Here is a 21,423-nt window from a genome sequence, read left to right on the forward strand (position 1 = left end):
GGGTGCGCGGAGCGTTTGTGCCCGTGTCTCCAGCTCTTCCAACAAACCCCTCCCACTAAATCCCTCCAGGACCACCCAAGTAAGTGTAATTTTTTTTTTTACACAAAAAATTATCCAAATTGGACCTAACGATAGACATAACATTAGACATGCTTACCTGTAAAAACGTCCAATTTCTTAACGAACAGACCAATAAAAATGCTCCAAAATAATTGAAAAAATGGACTTCTATAATCTATAATATTTTAGATATAATATATAATAATCTACTCCCTTATTAAGCACTCTAAAAGAGACTATAATAATCGCCTGAATTTACGATAATACTCCTATAGGAATGTAGGTGGAGCTCATACGATATTGCACATCTGGCCAGCATGTTATATAAATATAATATTAAAAATACTCACTGAGCACTTTATTATGAACACCTATACATCTGTTCATTCATACCATCAACTATCTAATAAGCCAGTCGTAGACACTGCATAGATCTCCTGGCATTTTTTTTTTTTAGAAGAGTCTCTGTTATTAAGACAAACACATCTGGTGAGTGTCAGTTTAGCAGAGGGAAACACTTTGTTGATGAGAAAGGCTCAACAGAGAAAGGCCAGACTGGTTCAAGCTAACAGAAAGACAAAAAAAAAAAAAAAAAAACACTGTGTAAAACCGCAGTGAGCAGAAATACATCCCCGAAATGCACAACACATCAAACCTTAGGGCTTAGAGTTGAGTTACACCAGATCATGTCAGGCTCCACTTCTGTAGGAACAGGCTCACCATCAAAACTGGACATAGCAGACGTTTGCTCTGCAGACTTTGGGCTGTTAAACCCAATCAGGCACCACTGTTTGAGTATCGCTGCTGACCATGTGCGTCCCTTTATGGCCACGATTTACTCTTCTTCTAATGGCTACTTCAGCATGAGAACGCACCATATCACAAAGCAAAAGTCATCTCCAACTGAGTTCAATGTTCTTCAGTGTTCGTCCCGTCACCAGATCTGTATCCAATAGCGCACCTTTTGGATTTGGTAGGACAGGAGATTTCCAGCATGACAGTGCTTGAGGAATTCGCACTATGAAGTGTTAAGACTGTTAATTCTGATGAGAGCAAAGAGAGGCCCTATCCATTATTAGTACAGTGTTCCTTATAAAGTGTCTGTTGTGGGTATATTAGTCATTTAGTAGCTTTTAGAGCGAATTAATAACCCCATAACACATAAAAAACATTTCCTTTCTATAATAGTGACAAATAATGTCATATGAATCAATTAATTGTATCAATTAAAGTTGGAAATTGAACTGAAATGTTAATGATCCCACAACCAAATATCAGTATCAGCTGATTTCTGATACCAGAGAAGACAAATGCACCACCCCTCTAATCCATGAATGTCTAAAACGGTATTGAAACCTTCCCCCCCTCCTGTCTTTAATGTGTGTGTAGCCTACAGGGAGCGTGACCTGAGTGTGTGGGGTCAGAGGCACATCAACACTATTATTTGGGTGGGGGACCATTCCCAACTTAGCATGGATGGCAGGGTTATTGTGCTGCTACATGGCACAACACTGTTGCTTGGTACCGTTTGTGCACTGTACTGCAGCTCATCTTTTCCATGTGGAACCTTTGTTAGTCATCCTCTAAGGCCATATTAGTGGTCAGCTTCTGACCACAGGACAACCATTAGCTAGATGCCTTCGGTCGCTAGAGTATTTTAAGCTCAACAGCAACAATGAGGTGAGTAAGACACACCTTTGTTCACTGAGACACTTGTATCATACTACCAGGATGGTCCTAGGATGTGTTCTGAAGTTTAGGGGGTTAGGCAGCCTGAGTAGAACTTGATATTGATATTTTGACATGTATCACAGTTTGGAAAAACATACTGTAATATAGAGTAGTTGCTTCGCTTCAGCTTTAGCTACCAGGTCTTATTGATCATCTTGTTGGTCACTGGTGTGTGAGAAGAAGACTTAATGGTATACGATCTGAACTGCAGTGTTTTTTTTTTTTTTTTGTAATGTAATGGGTCAATAACACCAGTATTAAACCCTTTTAGGGTCTTTCAGAGTTTCTTGCCAATCTGCTCAGTGTCTTTCCAGCGGTCAGGATTTTCAGGCCACTATATCAAATATGGCCTAGACAAGCAGAGTCATGGGAACAGCAGTTGTCCCATTTGGGGAGGAGAGTCGTGCTCCAAATTCAGGCCAGTCATTTTCTTCTAATCACTGAAACATGATGAGGTGGGTGGGATATATTGGCCTCTTCCTTGGTGCACAGTACAAGCAATCAGTCATACTGACTCTCCTCAAATCCACAGCAGAAACTGCGCCAAATCCAGTGCAAAATCCATGATGGGTGGGGCTTGCTGGGACTTCTTGCTCTGTAGTCTTAGAAAAGAAAAGTGCTGACATATGCAAAAGAACAATATTCGAGTCAAGATGATGGATTTTTGGCCCGTTAGCCAACTCTACAAGCGAAGAACACACAGTGCTTTTTTGGAGATTCTGACAAAGAGGGGGTTTCTCCTTCTTCTGAGGAGTCTGTTATTTTTTTTCCTTCAGATGAGATCATTCAGACTCCACCTACAAAGCTTAGACTCTGTAATACCCTGCAGCTGTCTCAACCACACCAGCAGAAACCGCACTTACCAGGTTTTCACAATGAAATCTAAACACCGACTGTACAATGGAAAGGGAAGGATGAGATGATCTGCAGTTATCAAAGGTCCGATTTGTTGCCTCAAACCTGATGCACTGGATATAATATTGTACACTGCTGTCCAGAGTCCTGTACCACCATCTGCACCACCGTCTGCACTGTATCTTAAAGTAGAAGAGCTGTCTAAGACTGAGCAAAGAGATCACTTTTGTCACCTTCGTGTCGTGAGCGGCACTGGCCTGCTCTGTTTGCGCTGTAAATCCAATTATAGCTTCCATGTAAGCTCAAAGATCACATCATCACAAGAAGACTCTGACCTTCAGCCAAGTATTAGCTGCCTACTCTGGACAAAGATGAAGCAGTGGGCCTTTTAACTAACATCCACCCACCATTGCACTTATAATAAAAGTATTTAGATTAGATTTCAGTTTTTTTGTGTGAAACCAATATGCTGTATCTGGTTATCTTACTTTTCTGCATATTGGAAGAAGTCAAGCCTTAGAAGCTCTAGTAAAGCATGTCCGTTATCTTCAACTATCGTTTAAGAAATACAGATGTCAAGGTTCTAATATGTAGGGAAGCATTAATACTGAAGTTTCTGTACTTTGTTACTGAAGTATTATTAAAACTAAATACTTTACAGGAGATTATTCCCTTAGCCAATCAGAGTTCACCATTTTTCCCTCACAGTTTATTGTATTATTTGTTTTATTAAATCATCCAACCACTTGTTGCTTCCGAGTGGCGCATCCATCTAAATGTTGGCCCTGTTGTTGGGTCCCTAGTGATGCCACAGTCCCAGTGATGACAAGGCCCTTAACCACCACCCCCCCCCCCCCACCCCCCAATAACATGTGCTCCATAGTTACAAATAAATGGTTCTTTGAGTGATGCCATAGAAGAACCATTTCTGGTTCCATAAAGAACCTTGTGTGTGAGAGTGAAGAACCTTCACTGGATGTAAAGCTTACCAATTTAAAGATTCTTCACACACTACTAGACTTCTCTATTACAAACATGGTTCTATAAGGAACCAAAAGTGGCTCTTTTATGACATCACTCAAAGAACCATTTGACCTTTATTTTTAAGAGTGTAGCTCATTTAACAGAACAGGCAGTTAGTGCTCTCCTCCAAGCATGTTCAGCTGTCCAATTACTCCAATGCATGCTAACTTCCACCCTCTCAGCACTGGTTTTGTGATGCTGGGAGTCTTTTCCTCTGATAGAACATTTACTCTTTAACATACAGTACTCTTACTTTCACTCTAGTATACAGTATTTTCGGGTCCATGCTTCCACACTGTTCTTTAACTTGCAACAATAAGGGAACCCCTTTGGATACAACACAGTTTTAAAGTTTTACAAATGTAAATGTAAGGTGGATATTCAGGATGAATAAGAAAGAGGCTAGCAGTACAGCCTCCTGTGTGTCGGGAAGATCATCAAAGACAAGGAGACGGGAAGTGGCTGATGAATTCACACTAGAAATGCTGCAACCTTCAAAACGCTCAAACACAGACTTAATTACTCAGTAGAGGAGAAAATTAATACAGACTCCACCATTCCTCACTGCTGCACAAAAGATGCTGCTCAGAGCCTGAATGTCTGATTGATTAGAAAGTGTGACTCTCACATTAGGGTGTTTAATTAGTATGAAATAAAACATAGTAACTAAAAAAAAAAATGCTCTACCTGAGAGCTTTTTTGTATACATAAAGAACAACCTATGAGTGGCTTTCTTTGTATTTGAAGAAGCATGTCAGCATTCAAATGGCTCTTGAAGTTGTCAGTGGCTTTGATATAGAGAATAATATTTTTTCTTATTTTAAAAGTGTGCTTTTTAATTGAGCGATTAAAGCTATTTAGAGGAAATTAGACTCAATAAAATAATAAATAAATTGTAAAAAATAGTAAAAATAAAGAGTAAATTATGCGTCAAATAGGTTTCCACAGTAGGGTTTTCAAAAAAGAGGACCATGAGGGAAAAACAGGATGTTGTGGGCAGGTGCTTTAAATAGGCCTAAGTTGTAGAGCTGTAGCAGTGGGTCTATGTGAAGGTGAGAGGGAGTTACATATACATCTAAAACCATGGAACTATGGTAATGAACATTAATACATCCACAATTACTCATTAACCTAGACTTAGTCTAAATAATAAGCCTAAACAATCTCCTTTCATTTTGATTGCATGTCTCAAGAAGAATGCATGCAAGAAACATCACTGGACACTGCTTAGTCCTCCTAATGCATCCAACGGGCTATAAATCTATATGCAATATTAATTTGATGATTGAGAAATGCAGTGCTTTTGGAGCTTTCCAAATATTTGGTCCAGATGATCCCACGAAGAGGAAACCACCATATTTTTTTTCTGCTGCTTTTATGCCGCTCTTGTTTGACCATTCCCTGCTCCAGCCCTGTGAGAGGCAGTTTGACCAATGTTTGCATGTAAATACAGGTACATATAGACCAATTGTGGCAGCCAGAAATGACAACATGATATTTGTTCCAATTTGGATGCAGAGTCTGCATCCTCCAAAGCTGCCATGTCTGCTGTGAAAGCATGCGAGAGTGCATTCCTGGCTTCCTTCATGTATTTATTATACCTGCTTATGGTGAAGGCCTTAAAAGAAGGTTAAGGAACATCTCACTCAAGGCCATGTCATTGCAATTCAGTTACAGCGGTAGTGTGCCGTCATCAACTCACAGGACACAGGAAGAGATCCAACTTTTCAGGTGCCAAGAGAGAGGCACACATGCAGTCTTTGTTGTGCCTTCAGGAACTAGGAATGTCCACGGGAGACATCAATGGCGAGTGTACATCTGGAATTGTAGCCATGATCTAGGGCAACACTGCATATCATGCTGACATTTCCCCCTAAAACGATGCCTTGTCTGAGCCTCAAACACACCCTGTAATGAACTACACCAACCCCCTAATCCCTCACATAGCCACTCCTGGCATTTCAGGCTCTGTGTCCAAAGTGGTAGTTTCCCAGAAAGTGAGCAAACAAAGACAAACACAGATCTCCTCCTCGGGTTCACTTTCTCCCGCCCATGCAAACAAGCAAATTCCACAGAATTCCACTATGATAACAGTGGAAACGCCCAGGCTCCAAACAGCGGTCAGTGGACATCTCCACTGTTACAAGGGTTAGAGACTGGAGGAAATATTCTAAGCCTTAAAAGCTCCTCAGACATGAAATAGAGCAGCTCTTCGACCTCAAAGCTGGTCGTGCAGTTCCTTGCTACTGCCTGGAGATGAGATGCAGACTTAATTCAAACTGACCTCCACAAATTCCGGCTTTTGGGGCCCAAATTCTTTTGGAGAATTATCACGACGGTTTGTACAGGAGCTAACGTCTCCTCTGAGGGTGGAAAAGGAAGCTGAAGTGAAGGATGGATGGATGGCCCGTACAGAAAGGTCATGGCGTGCCTGCACAGTCAGCTCGTAACACCCTTCTGGGGCTTTAGGCTAACTAGTGTCGGAGTAGGGGGCAGACGGAATTTACTGCATCTATAAACGGCATTGAGAAGCATACTTAGTGTGCTAATGTCCACTGCAGCCAGCAGGCCGTGAAGAACAGACTTGATGGGATACGCAGTGGCATGTGTTGTTTTGATGCCCGCAGACAGATGTAAGGAAAATGCACAATCTGCTGCTAGCATCAGTATTGGGGAGTTAAAGGCCAAGGTCACGACTTGGCCTTGCTTAAGGCCTCCGATCAGCACAGTCAAGGGCGCTGGAATCCAACTACAGATCTGAAAACTCTCGTTCAAACCCGAAGACTTGAGTATCATCCATACCCATCGCAGCATTTATTAGGTTATGCCTGGATTATGTGCATAAAAGCCATTGTCCCAGCATCTGCAGACAACCTAGAAACCTAGATATGGGAAAGACAGAAGACTAAAGAGAACATGCGTGAAGAACAAACACTGACCAGGAAAACAGCAGACAAGAATAAATATTGAAAGCAACAAAATAGGGATATCACAGCATACACAACTGTGGTATATTTAAAATATATATATATATATATATATATATATATATATATATATATATATATATATATATATATATATATATATATATATATATATTCCAAATGAATCCTGTTCCCGGGATGTTGCTGGAAGGCCTTAAGCAGAGATCAAGGACGCTCTCGGCAGAATAGGACATCATCTGCTGCCCACTTCTGCCAACCAAACTGGGCAATTTACATCCTTTCCACTGCTGCCCTGCAAAAAAAGAACATTCCAAGACATAGAAGCTTCCAAGCACAATATACACAGCAAGGAAGACAGAAGTCTACATCTCTTGACTGGAAAGGCAGGTAGGTGCCGGTATGGTTAGCCAATGTCACAGCTGACTGAAACACTTTGACCCAAACATATGCTGTGAGGAGTTGTTATAATGGAGCCAGGTTAATCAGGTCCAGGTTTATTTCCCTGCTGCTCCGTTCACTGGATCCTCCAATGTCATGAGTCATAGTGCACTGTAACAGAGTAATGCGCAGTGACTAACTCCAGTTTGGAGCAAGCGGCGGTTCTGTTGCTCGGGCTGGCTCACATTAGCGTGAACATCCATTAGGGAGACATGTAGCACTCACCCACACTCCTACAGGCTCTCAGGAGTGAGAAAATGGGACTTTGGTGCAGGAGAAAATCTCAGAGTAGAAACAGGAGGACAAATAAGACTGTAGGATGACCACATGCACAAGCAGCAGAGGACAATGTGTGCACAGAATAAGAATCTCAATTCACTGATCGTTGGAACGTGTTAAGGTTTGTGAGGAAGGGAAAATAAACATACTTATGAGACCACACAGCACATGACAAGATGCATGTTTATTAGCATCAACATATCCCCCAATTCTTATGTAAAATGATGTAAAATACAACCTGTACATGTAACGTTCTTCAGTCCCAAATATCTTATATGTTACAAACACAAGCAACCATCTTTCATCCTCTCAGTTTAAGCAACAGTCATGGTCTAGGTTGAGGAAAGCATAATTGAAGGAAACAGGGTTGACTGATCCTTTGAGAGACAAGTATTTGATGACAGTTATTCTGACAGATCACAGAACACATTTTAACAAGAAGCCAGAGTGCTGGTGCCCCCTAAGGGCTGCTTTCCATCTGTGAGAGATTATCAAACACCTGCGTAGAAGGAGCCACTCTAATCATTAGTCACTTTTGTATAGAATAAATTAAAGCCATAAGTTAAATAGAAGCCAGAAAGTGCCATGCTACTGTGATTGGTGAACAGCTGCTGTTGTTATTATTAAGCTTCCAGCAAAAACATAGAAAACAAAAACACTGCTTACGCTTTGTATTAGTTACAAGCTGAAGAATTCGCGCTGTTAACAAATTCGGTATGTTCTTGCTACATCTCTAAGACCAAAAAACAGAGCGAGTTCAAGGAAAGAAGAAACAATAAAGGATTTACCACCTACTCATTTGTGCAGCCAGCCCACTGCAAAGGGCCCTTGTGAGAGCTGGCCTTTGCAAGAAGGGCCAGATCAAAGTTTCAAGCTGGTGTCTTCCCCCCCCCCCCCCCCCCACTCCCACCTTCCAACACTGCAGCCAGAACATCCTAAAGCTAATACAGTGAAGCAGAGAGCCCATTCACAAGCTGAGCTCAGCATAACAGTCTGTATGTACTGTGCGAGCTGGAACACAACAGAGAACAAGCTTAACGCGTGATATACAGGCATTTAATTTTACACATATGGCAAACTTTGTCAAAAAATGTACCTCAAAATAAAAGAACAAAAACAAAGGAGTGAAAGAGAGGCACTGAGATTTTCCTCCCAAGAAAGTAAGATCTATGGTATGTTGTGCATTGACATAATTGTCTTCAAAGCCAGAACATGACAGGAACCTTACTTGCACCGCAACACAGTTAGGTCTCCATCCATAGCCATAAGAGGTGAGCAGTAATCTGTCCAAAGTCCCATAACATTTGACCCAAGCAAGACCATTCCAAACGGGCAGTTCCTTCAATAGTGCATCAAGATATTTTTTTTTTCTTCAGAGTCATACATAAGAGTCTTCGCAGGAGTTGGAGATGTGTATTAAGTGCATCCATTTGGGGGAATCTCCCTATTCGGTGGGACACAGACTGCGATCCTTACAGCAGAAGTAATGGACCACTACACCATTTGGATACCTGGCAAAGGCACTGTGAAAAAGACAAGAAGCATGGTAGTTTTTAAACCTTTAAAATATATAGAACAAAAACACCCAATTTACAAGCAAAGTCTTACATACTGTAAAATCGATTGCATATAAGTGTCCATTATTGACATACCTATTTCCAATTTTTTTCTTACACACCCGACAGGTCTTCTCTTCAGTAATAACGCACTTTACCTGCTGATGAAAGATGCGCTCTTCCTGGACCTATAAAAACAGATACAAACAAACACACAGTTAGAATACTTGCTTCAAAATTGGCAAACACAATGGGTTTGTTAAAGCAGGAGCACAGCTGCAAAATGCTGAATATATATGCATAAAGTAGTAGGTCTTTCAACCTCTTCAGTAACTCACCCGCAGGAACTCGGCCTGCAGCAGGCTCTTGAGGACCTGGTCAAAGCGTTTTCTCTGAGCTTTCTCCTCCAAAACACTCTCCAGAAACACGCGGATCTCTCGGATCTGAGTGTTCGCTGGGAGCAAGTTGATGGCCTAGTGCAGGGAGAAGAAGGACATGTCAAGTACCAACAGTATAAGTACCTGCACTAAACTCTGTTGTACTGAACTGTGTTTTACTGTCTGCTAAATCACTACTAAAAAAAAAATAAAAAATATATATCTTAATGAATTGCTCAAACCTATAACTGGCTTATGTTGCAAGATATATATGTATAGGGTTTTAAAACTAAAAGCATTCTACTACAATGCACCTACAATTCTCAAACTCTCCTCTAGTATGCTTAAAAGTAGAAAGGCAGAAAAAGCTTTACCCAACCCATTTAATTCCAAGAAACTGTGGGCGAGTCCATTCCTCTTTCTCATAACTTTCATATTAGTTTCACAGTGAATACTGAATAATTAATAATAGTTACTGAATAATAGAACTTAGGATAAATAATTAAACAATAAGAAGATTAGAAGAGTAAAGGGTTAAATGAGCTGCATGTAGCTCAGAGCTGTGTGGCACTGTATTCCACGTTGCACACGGCTGGGTGCAGCAGCACTTTTGAACTCGCTCCACTCTCCCAACATCCTCAGTTGTGGTCTTTCTCTGCATGCTGTCTGGCAAGGAAGGCCTTGGGCCAGCAGCCAGGGGAAATGAAAGCAACATCACATAAAAACAAATGAGCAAGAGCCGGGGAGAGTAGGAGGGAGCAGCGCCTTTCACAGCACACCCATGCTCTACATTCTAAACTGCAGATACTTGGCGCCTCAAACACCTGAAGGTTTATAGGAGTCATGTCCTGTAGTGCAACAATCGTCGTGCAGAGTGAAGAGGAAGGGGACAGTGGCTAATGAAGTGTCCTGCTGGAAAACAGCTCTGAATGATTCTTTTTGTGCTTATGTCTGGAAATGTGTGTGTATGTGTATAAATATCTATATATATACTCTCACCTTGGTAGTGTTGAGCTTGCTGTGGTGCAGCTCAAGGACCTGCAGGGCGGCCTGGAGATTAGTCTGTGGCTCGGACAACTCCATCTTAATGGGACCGACGCAATGCATGTCTGGAGGAGACAGGTACATGCGCAGCAGAGACAGGTACACCTGCAAAGACAATACAGCAGAAACGCACATTGTTTACACAATTCATTTGGAGGCAGGAGACACATTAAAGCGTCTGTTTACAAATAAGACTTGACAGAATGATCCAGATTAGGTCAAGATAAGGAATATATATATATATATATATATATATATATATATATATATATATATATATATATATATAAAAAATAAATATTTATGCGCATAGTAAGGATTCTTAGGGGCCGTGGCAGTCACACAACCTTGCCACTAGTGAGTACACAAAAGCTGAGGTTAAGCAGGTATCACATAGTGCCATACACACTGCAGAGTGCAGTTTGTTTCCCCGTTTGTACAAAATGCTAAGCTCCTCTGTGTATGATTGTCAGTTAAAATGTAGATGTACAAAGAGGGAGAGAGGGGGAGGGTAAAGATTTAGTCAACAGCTCACACAACATCCCTTGCTGTACAAAAGAATCATATCATTTGGCTTTTTATATTTGTTAGAAATATTTAATTTTATTTGTTTAATTTTTGTATTAATTCATTGTAATCTACAGGGCACCAATTTGTTTACTTCTAATGCCTCTATTAAAATCTAGTTAGTATTTCTTTCCCCAAAAATCCATACTGAGATATACACTATATGGACAAACGTATTGCTCATCCCATGGGTGTTCATTCATTAGAAGGGGTGTCCATAAGCATTTGGACATATAGTGTATATTGCTTATTCCTAAAAAGCTGATCCATATTGCTCATTCCGAACCTGAGATTGAGCAAACTAATACAGCCAAACTATAAGCAAAAAGGAAGTAGATTTATAAGGCCAAACAAATTATTCCTGGATGAAGCCTATCAGCATCTTAATTTAAACCATGTAGAACATGTCTCTCTACTCTTCACAAATAGCTACAGAGTTACAATGTGTGATGCATGTGTGTATTTATGGAGCCACACTCACATCTTTACTTCCATCTGCTAATTTGTCATAATGCCTGTGGCAATATCTAAAAAAACAAAAAACAAAAAAAAAAACACAGTTAGAGCCATCCAACACTGGAGAAAACATGTTGTAAACATACCCAAAAAACATTTTAGACAGCATATCATAAAATTGTCTAATTACACCATTAATTTATAAAACAGTAGCCTACTCACTCCTCTGCCATGTGAGTGTTCTTCAGTATGTGCACATAGATAAATAGGGCTTGCTCATGTTTGCCCATACGCCCCAAAAGCAGAGCTCGCTCTTCCAGCAGACCTGAGAAAAGATGAGAAAAGGAATAAGACATGTCATGACCATCAAATTAAGAGTAGTCTGAATGCTTTTATATCTTTCATTTCAGCACAGATATAATAACGTCGCCACTGAAAGGCTCGCTGAAGACTCACCATCAAATGGGAAGTCACTGATGAGCCTCTCTGGTTCATAGTAGATTGAAACATCTAAGAAACACAGCAGCTTGTTCCGGAACTCTCCAAGCTCACCCTCCTCTTTGCCGGCAGATAAAGCTGGAATACCTAACAAAAGAGGATAACGTTAGGGAACAAGAGGGAGAAAATAAATATATAAATACAGCAAGCACAAACAAAATCTAGTTCTTTTAAATGACATTTTCTTTATAAATAGCACACACGGCTCCAGCTCCCACCTTCAGGCAGAGAGTTGAGGTACTCCTTCATCAGGGTCTGTACTCTCTCCAGGTAGAGCTGGATCAGCACGTTGTGAAACTCGGGGTCTGTTTCATCCCACACGTGGATAATGTGCTCCAGATATGGCACAGCCAGTTCCTTGAAGCCCTCTTTTAAGAAGTCCAGCACTTTATCTCTTGGCAGCAATTCTACCTCCGGCAGGTCCTCTGTGAAAATCTGTTGCCAAAGAGGACCACAGTGGAGACAATTAACAAGCATTATGCACTATATCATCATGTATGCATTTAGTTTGGGGCATCACGTTGCCACTTTAAACCATAATTCAGGTGGCAAATACTGTAATGGAACACAAAGGCAAACTCTGGCCACCCTTCTTTTTACTTTATCAGAAGCACTGTTAGTTATTCTACCATTAATTACACAAAACCAGTAGTACACACACCTTCAGACCGTCCTCTGGGCAAATCTTCAGCACCCACGGGGAGAACTCAAAGATGATGCCCAGATTCTCTGCCCCTATTAAGATGAAAAGCATACAGTAAGCAGGTTGCAGGTATGAATGTGGAGTGCATTTGAACAACAAAGTGGTAAAACTTCCATACTTATGCAATCAACTGTTTATTTTGCACACACAAAAAAGCAAAACTCCGACTCAGAATTCAGCCCTGACTACTGTCAGAAAAAAGTGGGGTGAAAGAAACTGCTTGTGAACTTAAGCACTTAAGAAAACACTTTAGGAACGCATAAATCCATACAAATTCATTCTCTGACTGCCCAGGGTACTCTGGCAGCAGCCTATAATTTGATGATGTATTCTAAATCCTGAACAGGTGTTCACTGAACAGAAATCCAAGCAGGAGGCAGTTTGAGCACAGACCCACCTAGCCTCTGGAGATACTGCACTGTCCTCTCATGACCCTTCAGGGGGGAGTTGGCTTTAGTGGATTGATCCAAAAGCACCTGCAGGGCTACAGACCACCATTTCCATTAGAACAGAGCTTGAAATGCGTCTTCAGCACTTTACCATGTTTCAGAGATATCAATGACATGACGAACAGACAGTTTTATGATCGATGTGTTTATACAGGACACAGCCTTGGCAGCAATGCAACTGCAGCAGGCAGAATGCTGTGACTTGTTTAAATAAGCATAGAGAGAAAGAGAGAGAGAGAGAGAGAGAGAGAGAGAGAGAGAGAGATGGTGCAAGTGAATAAGTGTATAAGAGTCATTAGCAGCTGCCTTGTCTGTAGGGCATTACGTCACTAGCACAGCTTGCTGCAGCGGTCTGATTAAAAACACTCACTGTGAACATGAGCACATCTGAATGCTCACCAAATACCATTAAACATCCAAATGACTAAGATGCCCCTGCCTTCATCAAAAGCTGAACAAATGTTAAGTCTCTGTGGAGCACTTACACTAGAGCAACATGCTGCCAGCACTGCACGAAACTGTTCCAAGGTGTTATTTTCAGAAACTGTTATGCTTTATAACCATATTTCCTACATCTAATCTCATCTAATCATTTTGACTAAATTATAAACAAGAAAAAATCCAGGTATAAAGTGCAAGAACAAATGGTTTTAGCTTTCTGATAATTACATAGAATACTGAAACGTGGCAACAGCTGATCACTCTTGCTTTCAGTGCCTTCATTCCCTTCTTAAAATAGGCTAGCACCAGTTTGATAATGCACTCTGCTCATATTCCTTAAAAGAATTAAAATGGATGAGCATGAGATATAAGTTGAATTTAGTAACGTCTTACGCTCCTAGCTACTACCAACATATGGTACTGTAAAATATATATATTCTTTTAAGCTCAATGTTTTTTAACATCTTTTAAGCTCAATTAATGCATATTTATTCTCAATTCAAATCTGTTTTTATTGCTTTAGCTTATAAAATAAATCTACTACATTCAGAAATTCTACTAAATAAACATTGCATTGCCTTACCCTTACTATTGGTGTTTGGTAGTGGGATAAGCCCAGCGGTCCCTGCTACCAGACATTACTTGCAAAAATAAATTGCATGGTATCAAATGCTTACATGAAACCCTGAATTACACTTTCCCTGAATGTTTGATGGTTGGCCAATTGGTAACTGTAGCAATGATAACAAAATATGTCAAATCCAAGTACCACTGAGATGGAGAGTGCTTGAAGCTGAGTGCAACTACAACAGCTGTTACAGTGTCAATCTGTGTGCCACAAGGGCACTGTAGTGTGTTGAATTACACTGAACAGCATGCAAAGCTTACCTTTCTGATGTAAGCCCTTCTTCTCATAGAGGATAATGAGCTCGCTGTATTTGTGGGCTTTCTTGAGTACATACTCACTCTCCTCGACATGACAGTGGTTGTTCTCCAGGCGCAGGAGGGGTGATACTAAGGCGACATTGGTCTAGAAACGTTACAACAATTACATTAGCAACTTGCTTTCACCCAAAGACCACACTCATACCACTCTACCAACACCAGGATAGATGAAGGTGAACTTACATGGAGGTAGCATTTGAGCAGGGTGGTGTCTATGATTTGAAGGAGCTTCTTGCGGCTTTTGATTGTGGGTGTACCCTCCATAAGGGGGGAGGTGGTGGAGGGGTCGGAGTCATTCAGCTGCTTCACTAAATGGCTGCGTTTCTATGTAATTAAATCAAGAAAACTGTAGTAAGAAGTATATAATCATCAGTATTAAATGTTCTTCAAAAACAATGACAAGAGCCACATTCCCATGGGACACTCCCACTGGACAATCAACAACTTTGGGATCAAATTATACAATGAGAAATCCTGCTTTGTGGAAAACCCTAGTAGTTTATGCAGCTTAATATCCATATATGGACCATATAGACCAGATAAATAACATATTTTAAAACTATAATAAACATTTACAAAAAGGGAATGAGTAGGAAAAATAGTAAACTGTGAGACGGAAATGTGTATGTACCTGTGTTAGGTAGTCAATGAGAGCTAGATGGGCCTTCTCAAGCTCAGCTCCAGAGAGAGTGGGTAAAGGATTGGGGTAGTGCAGCTGTTTGCGGTAGTCAGAGGGCAGGAGGTCTGGATACAGCCCAATCACATGAGTTGGATCTATAACAGAGAGTAGGACATCCAGCTTTATCAGAATGAGCAGTATGCTGCCAAAGTTGATGACATAAACTGTAGTGATGCAGAAGTGTTTGAAAGGGTACTTACAATAAGCTACCTCAACTAGAGCACAACCTGATTACTAAATTCTTCTTCCAACAATCAGAACTGTCATTGCAGTTCTACCAAATGTCTTATGAAACAGTACAGCTGACGAGTTCCCCACACTATACAGATTATTCAGTACTTCCAATACATCAACAGCATATACAAATAAATAAATACATACATATAATAGATTCAGTATTGGTCAGACATTGTTATTGACCGGATCCTCCCCACCTCACCTGTGCCAAGCTTGGCAAACACCTGCATGGAGTCATCGAAGCGCTTTTGACAGAAGAGATTAAAGGCATATAGGTTCTGGATGTGGTGAATCTGCTGCCTCTTATCGCCATCTGAGTCATCCTTCATCTTCTAGGAGAGAGAAAAGGAATACACACTGGTGAAAAGGGAGGGAGTATAACTGATTGTACCACCTCTGCAACACTGTAGCTCAGGTCTGCATGGTTTTTGAACTGAATGAAAGTGCTGCTGAACAGCATTTCATGCACAGGCGTTTGTAGTGACTGACTGCATTTGTTCTGGATTAACTCACCGCTAACTGAAGAGCCAGCTCAAACTGCTTGTCCTGTAGAAGCTGCCGGATCTGGCTGGCTATGGAGACTGGCACAAGTCGCCACACAAAATGGTTACTGGCAACATACACTATATTGGGCCTGGGACAAAAAAAACAAACCCAAAAACAATAAGGGTAGGGAGAGAAAATTACAGACCATTAAAACACCATCTTAAGACCTGAATTGAGACACAATCAGTGTTTAAAGAGAAATTAGCTGTGAAGTTTTTTTAATTATCCATATTAGTGATTCATTTGGTGAGCTATGGATGTCTCACCCTGCAGATGTGATAAAACGTGGCCTCTGAAGCTCCACACTCTGCACCAGCAGCCTGGGCTCAAAGGTACGGATCTCGACATAGCGTGGCAGCACCGCAATGATATAAGGAGGCTGGTGCTCTGTTGGTGTGGAGAAAACAGACACAAAATGAAAGACTGAAAGGCAGTGTCAAAACCCTGCACACACCGTTTGCAGATTTTGACAGTTAAGAGATATTATTTATGACCTACTGGACAATCAGCCTAGACAGTCATGGAGGTGGGAAATAACCAATCAGCATGAGAACTTTGATCTCTTTTAAATAGTTGTGGAGACCTTTGAATAGTTAAATAGTTAATTGGCTTCATTAGAGTCATTTGACATAGCACCTATATACACTTATGAGGGATTTATGAGAAATACAGGAGAAAAGGGAAAAGAGGGGAAAACTAAGAATGCAGGCTACAGAATTTGATTTGAAGTGCCAAAAATAAATACATCTATGGGTAATATGTAGTCCATCAGCGAATCTAAAGTCCCCCAGGCACATGGGGCAGGAAATCCAGTTGGAGCCAGAGCCCAGGAACGGGCAGGTCTCTGATCACAATGAGAGACTAACTTGGAGCCAGGGCCCTTAAAGATCTTATTTGTGCACAAGCTGTGCAGAGAGGAAACAAACACTGAGGGCATGCTATGCTTCAGTCTGCCAAAACCAGTGATCTACATGTGAATGAGGAAATTACTCTCCATTCAGCTTTAAGGATTCACTTCCCTTTTCAAAGTGAATGTGCTTCAAAAAGGAAAATAAGGACAAACATAAATAACAGTTATGTACTTTTTGCAAAGCAGTGAATCTACACTATGAGAATGAAAAATAAAACTCTTGTTTTCCTCCCACATTTACAATTGGGTCCATAAGTATTGGGACAGCAACACAATGTTTGTATTTTTGCCTCTGTATATCACCTCAATAGATTTGACAAAGATGTGATTAGTCAAGCATTATAGGCAATTTTCCCCACATTGTCCCACCCTACATATGGTGGGGTTAGCTGTATTGCAGCTGTACAATCAAGTCAACTCAAATAAATGATGAGAGAGGTCCATCTCCTCCATATAAATTCAATTACTGTTTTAAGACTACATGCATGGATTCATCACAGATTTATAATATACAGATTATAAATGCATATATTCATATATTCAATACATTCAGATATTATGAACAAAAACGATGTAGAATATTACCCTGAACTATGTTGTAGTCAAGACTGTAAAGATTGTTATGATGTTTATTTATGATTTTAGGTTGGAAAGCTTGTATGTTTCAAACAACAGAATTACAGTGAATGAAATGTGTTTGTCAAAACAAAGTTTAAATTTTTAGACATGTACAAGTTGTTCTTATAAAAATAACCTTGTGGTAATGCTTTCAAATTTATTCAGCAAAAAACTAAAATATACACTGCACTTTCTATCTCTCTTAAGTGAATACATTTTGCCCTGAGAACACAGATATATACTGCCTCTGCTGGTAGATAAGTAAATTGCAATTTGTGCATCTATTCATTTTTGTCTAGATCATTACGCAATATCTGCTGTACAAGTAACCTACTCTGCTTGTCCAGTGCTAAGTTTATGACCATTAGTTTATGACCTCTTGGCTGGATACTTTTGGATGATGGACTTTTCTCAATCCAACAACAATGAAGTTGTATAACACATAAGAAAGGAAGCCATACCCATTGCAACAGGGATGTCAGTCCAGTTGAGGGCACACTTCTGGGTGCAAACTCCTTCTTCATTCAAGACAACTGTGAGGTCATCCTGACCCACTGCCACTTTCCCATCAGCAAGTGGGGCCACCAGTGGCTCTAACTGCTTCCCTGTTGGGAACAGCTCTTTAATTGAGCCACGCCCGTCCATCTAGCAAGATCATAGGGAAAAAAAAATGTTGTGCACAATGGTGTACAAGGCTAACTTTGCTAACAAACGCTATAAATCAACAGTTATCCAATCACACATGTCTCTCAACACACTTAAAATGCATCCAGGTCCTCTTTAAGATGGCACAGACTTGATGTTAAGGTGTATGGCACACTATGACTTTCCATTAACAATAAAGATGAACAACATAGCTAAACCTTGAAAAAAGCCAGTTTTAAGTTTAAAGTAGTTTTGTTCATTTTTCAGTTGGCAGTGAGTCATAGTGTGTCCTAAACACATCAACAAGTCTGGGGCACTTTATATAAGATCTAGATATGGTTTAAAAGTGTACTTTCAAAAATAATTTAGGTGACCATAAAGGTTAGTCTCATAGCTGCAGTGCTAAAGTAGCAGAACAAAGTGGTCACCAAACAGGTCTTGGTTGAACTACTACATCTGATTACATCTGATTTTTGGCTGAACCATTCTTTAAATTCTTTTTAATTCTGAAAATCATGTGCATTGATTTAACATACTCGAATCAGGTAGTAGTCACGCTTGAAACCCACACATATGGAATTTTCACACCAAGCCATGGACTTGGGAATATCTGGAGCTGCAAAATCTCCCTGTAAGATACAATAAAATTTTTACTTAAACGAAAACAGCAACATTAGCCTCTTTATTTAGAAAAAACAACAACATTAAAATCATTGCCTTTAAGCTTACCTGTAATTCATGGAACTCCCTGTCTTTCCAGTAATACAGCTGTAGTTTTTTCTTGACAGCAACACACATGCGCAACTTTGCTTCACCTGAGGTGGACTGCTAAGGAATACAGATCAAAAAAGGGATGCAATGCTGCATGCAGTGATAATCTATGAGAAAATATGCATTGGACATATCCTGGTTTGACTACATAGGTTATATAACAAAGGTTAATAAATGCAATGACTAAGACTGTGTAATTCAATGTACAGGACAAACGTTACAGCCAGGGCTACACTTGGTGCTGCATACTAATTCAGAATAGCAATATGCAATACACAAAGTGCATATACAACAAATTTCAGTCTTGCATATACATATCTACATAGAAATGTATTCTTGTGATTTCCAATGCTTAAATTACTAAGAAATTAAATATCTCACAGCACTGTAAAAAACATTTTAGATAAAGCTATTTTAATCCATACACACCTGCAAGTCGCAAGCAAATAGCGTGGCACCTCTGGCCTTTGATACCACAGTAATCTGCTGAAAAGTGAGTAGGTCATGGACGTGGATGTTATTCTCTGAAACAAACAAGTTTGCAGCACTGATCATTATCTGAGACAAAGTATATAGACTACTGACACTTTCCATAACAAACTGAACAAGTGAGCAACTCCACATTCAATAAATGTACTTGGTACACCACATTCAATAAATACAGTAAAAAAAAAAAAATAAATAAATAAACACAAAGCCTTACCCAGCAGACTGACCAAAATCTTGTACTGGGACACAACGAACAGCTGGAGGTGAAAAAAAAGAGGACGATCAGAAGTGACACTTTTACGTTAAAGGAGCACTTTGGCCAAAAAGGAAAAATGTAACCATCTTACATCTGTTGTAAACATGCCTACTCACCTACTCTACAGTAGTGACAGTATAGCCTATAGAGTTATATTTCAAATAAATACTGGTAAAACTCTCTACCTATGAATCTGTAGGAATTTCTGTAACTGAACTGTTTCTCTGTTTAAAAAAAAAACAACAACAAACAAACAAACAAACAAAAAAACCCACTGCTGTTAGGAGAACTCTAATGCTAGCTTGTTAGGTTGTATTTATTAGCCTCCAGATAATTTTATCAGAAAACACATTTTAAAAACCTGATGTGAATTCAGACTTGAGTGATACACAGCTGAGCCACAGAATATGGCACAACATGTTCAGCAAGAAACTGATGAATGCCGGCATGCATCAGATACAGAGACTTTATTAAGAGAGCTCAAATGTCTAATCCCTTCTTGCAGAGAAACATTTGCATACCTGCTGGATCTTCTTTGAGAAATTCTTGTTGGATTTCTCGAGCGTTACCTCAAATCTGTTTGTACCTGTGAGAGGTGAGGATCATGAACAGAAGAGACAGAAACAGGAATGACTAAAAAAAGCAAACAGACAGAGCTTCAGGGACAAGTGCAACTCTAATGTCCTACCTGCATCCTTCTTGATCCTGTAGAGAAGGAGGTGGCCAGGTTTTGTCCCCACAAGCAGCCAGTCCTCTGCATAACATTATTATCAAAGTGTGTCAGATTTTTTTTCACGAGGCCACAAACGTGTGGCAAGACTGTTTACTACAACAACAAAGGCAGAAATGAGCCCTAGATTGTATTAAACCTGGAACCCCAATGCAACTAATGACAGGTTACTAAAGAGGACCATTTAAATATAACTGAAGCAGCAAACTCGCAGTTATCTGATACAGGCAGCTAGCTAGCCTTTTCCAAATGCCCACAGGGATACAGAAGAATCTTACCCCAGGCCGCAAGGCAGTCGATCTGGAGGGGCAGTTTCTCCAAGATAGGGACGGGCTCATAGGCGTCATGCATGGTGGCAGTAAAGCTAACTGTGTAGATTTACACAAAAAAAAAGCTGGCAAATAAAATGGCTTTAAAGAAAAGTGGAACTGTAAGCTATGGTGACATCTGCGAACCGGGAAGCTGGTGAACTGAAACCCTTAGCGAGCTAGCACTAACTGTTACCTAGCTAACAGCAACAGTGCGCAGAGCTGGCAAACAGACGAAGCTCACACATCAGTTAGCTACACAGCTCGACTAACTCTAGTTCAGACTGTTAGCCCGTCCGCTCCATCCCCCGAGTTCCCACGCCGACCGGAAAAAGTGTGACAACGACAGAAGTGACTCTATGTCGGATACACTGAGCGCTAGCGGCGCAGCTAACTAGCTAGCTAGCACTAGCTAACGCTGCTGTGTGCTGCTGTCATACTGTAGTGCGAGTGTCAACAAACCGCCAGTACCGCCCTGCTTACTGGTCTAAATGTCATGTCATCCCATATTCCCACTTAGGGTCGTTCGTGTTAACCTCGGCATCAATTGCGTCTTTTCAAAGACCATCAAAAACCCAGTAAAACAGACTAGTTCGAGGTGTTGACAGCTGGTAAGCTAGCTAGCTAACTCGCTGAGAGCACTGTCCGACTCGTACGCGAATTGTTCCTTTCAACCGATTCTTTTTGGTAAACCGACCGAACCGGTTCACAAGTTCAACTGAGTCACACGCAAAACAAATTGAAAATTGAGGTTAGACTCAACTAACCTACAAGGAGTCAGTCTCTGTGTAAAACGTCTACAGCAATCTGCGGTGCGTTTGACTCATTTGAACTTGTGTAACACGAGTAAAACGTCCTTTTCAA

At 40.5% G+C, this 21,423-nt stretch overlaps 1 protein-coding gene across 3 annotated transcripts; it reads right to left on the reverse strand.

Moving 5' to 3' along the window:
• Positions 1–8,243: 8,243 nt before the first annotated feature.
• Positions 8,244–21,233, reverse strand: vps39 (VPS39 subunit of HOPS complex). Of its 3 annotated transcripts, none has more exons than XM_072689457.1 (24): positions 20,530–21,233; positions 20,210–20,275; positions 20,043–20,107; positions 19,480–19,522; positions 19,206–19,300; positions 18,735–18,830; positions 18,542–18,634; positions 17,822–18,005; positions 16,099–16,219; positions 15,800–15,920; positions 15,489–15,618; positions 15,002–15,144; positions 14,554–14,694; positions 14,314–14,455; positions 12,933–13,019; positions 12,494–12,567; positions 12,051–12,267; positions 11,791–11,919; positions 11,557–11,659; positions 11,360–11,405; positions 10,267–10,416; positions 9,229–9,363; positions 8,987–9,078; positions 8,244–8,857 (listed from the first exon to the last, which is right to left on the reverse strand). In XM_072689457.1, exons 1-24 carry the CDS (start codon positions 20,600–20,602, stop codon positions 8,779–8,781), a joined length of 2,625 nt encoding a protein of 874 aa, XP_072545558.1. In that variant the 5' UTR covers positions 20,603–21,233; the 3' UTR covers positions 8,244–8,778. The 3 variants fall into 3 exon arrangements, with proteins under 3 accessions (XP_072545558.1, XP_072545559.1, XP_072545557.1); XM_072689458.1 differs by having other exon boundaries at positions 15,489–15,615; positions 18,735–18,833; XM_072689456.1 differs by having other exon boundaries at positions 18,735–18,833.
• Positions 21,234–21,423: the final 190 nt, after the last annotated feature.

Source organism: Salminus brasiliensis, chromosome 10 (genome assembly GCF_030463535.1).
Source record: "Salminus brasiliensis chromosome 10, fSalBra1.hap2, whole genome shotgun sequence".
Taxonomy (NCBI): Eukaryota; Metazoa; Chordata; class Actinopteri; order Characiformes; family Bryconidae; genus Salminus; species Salminus brasiliensis.

Bases quoted from the DNA above. Each gene is read 5' to 3' on its own strand.
- vps39 (XM_072689456.1), bottom strand. From the start codon at position 20,602: ATGCATGACGCCTATGAGCCCGTCCCTATCTTGGAGAAACTGCCCCTC. The intron at 15,921-16,098 runs GTGAGACATCCA...TTTTTGTCCCAG, and splicing joins CGTTTTATCACATCTGCAGG to GCCCAATATAGTGTATGTTG. The intron at 11,406-11,556 runs GTGAGTAGGCTA...TTGTTTTTTTAG, and splicing joins AACACTCACATGGCAGAGGA to ATATTGCCACAGGCATTATG.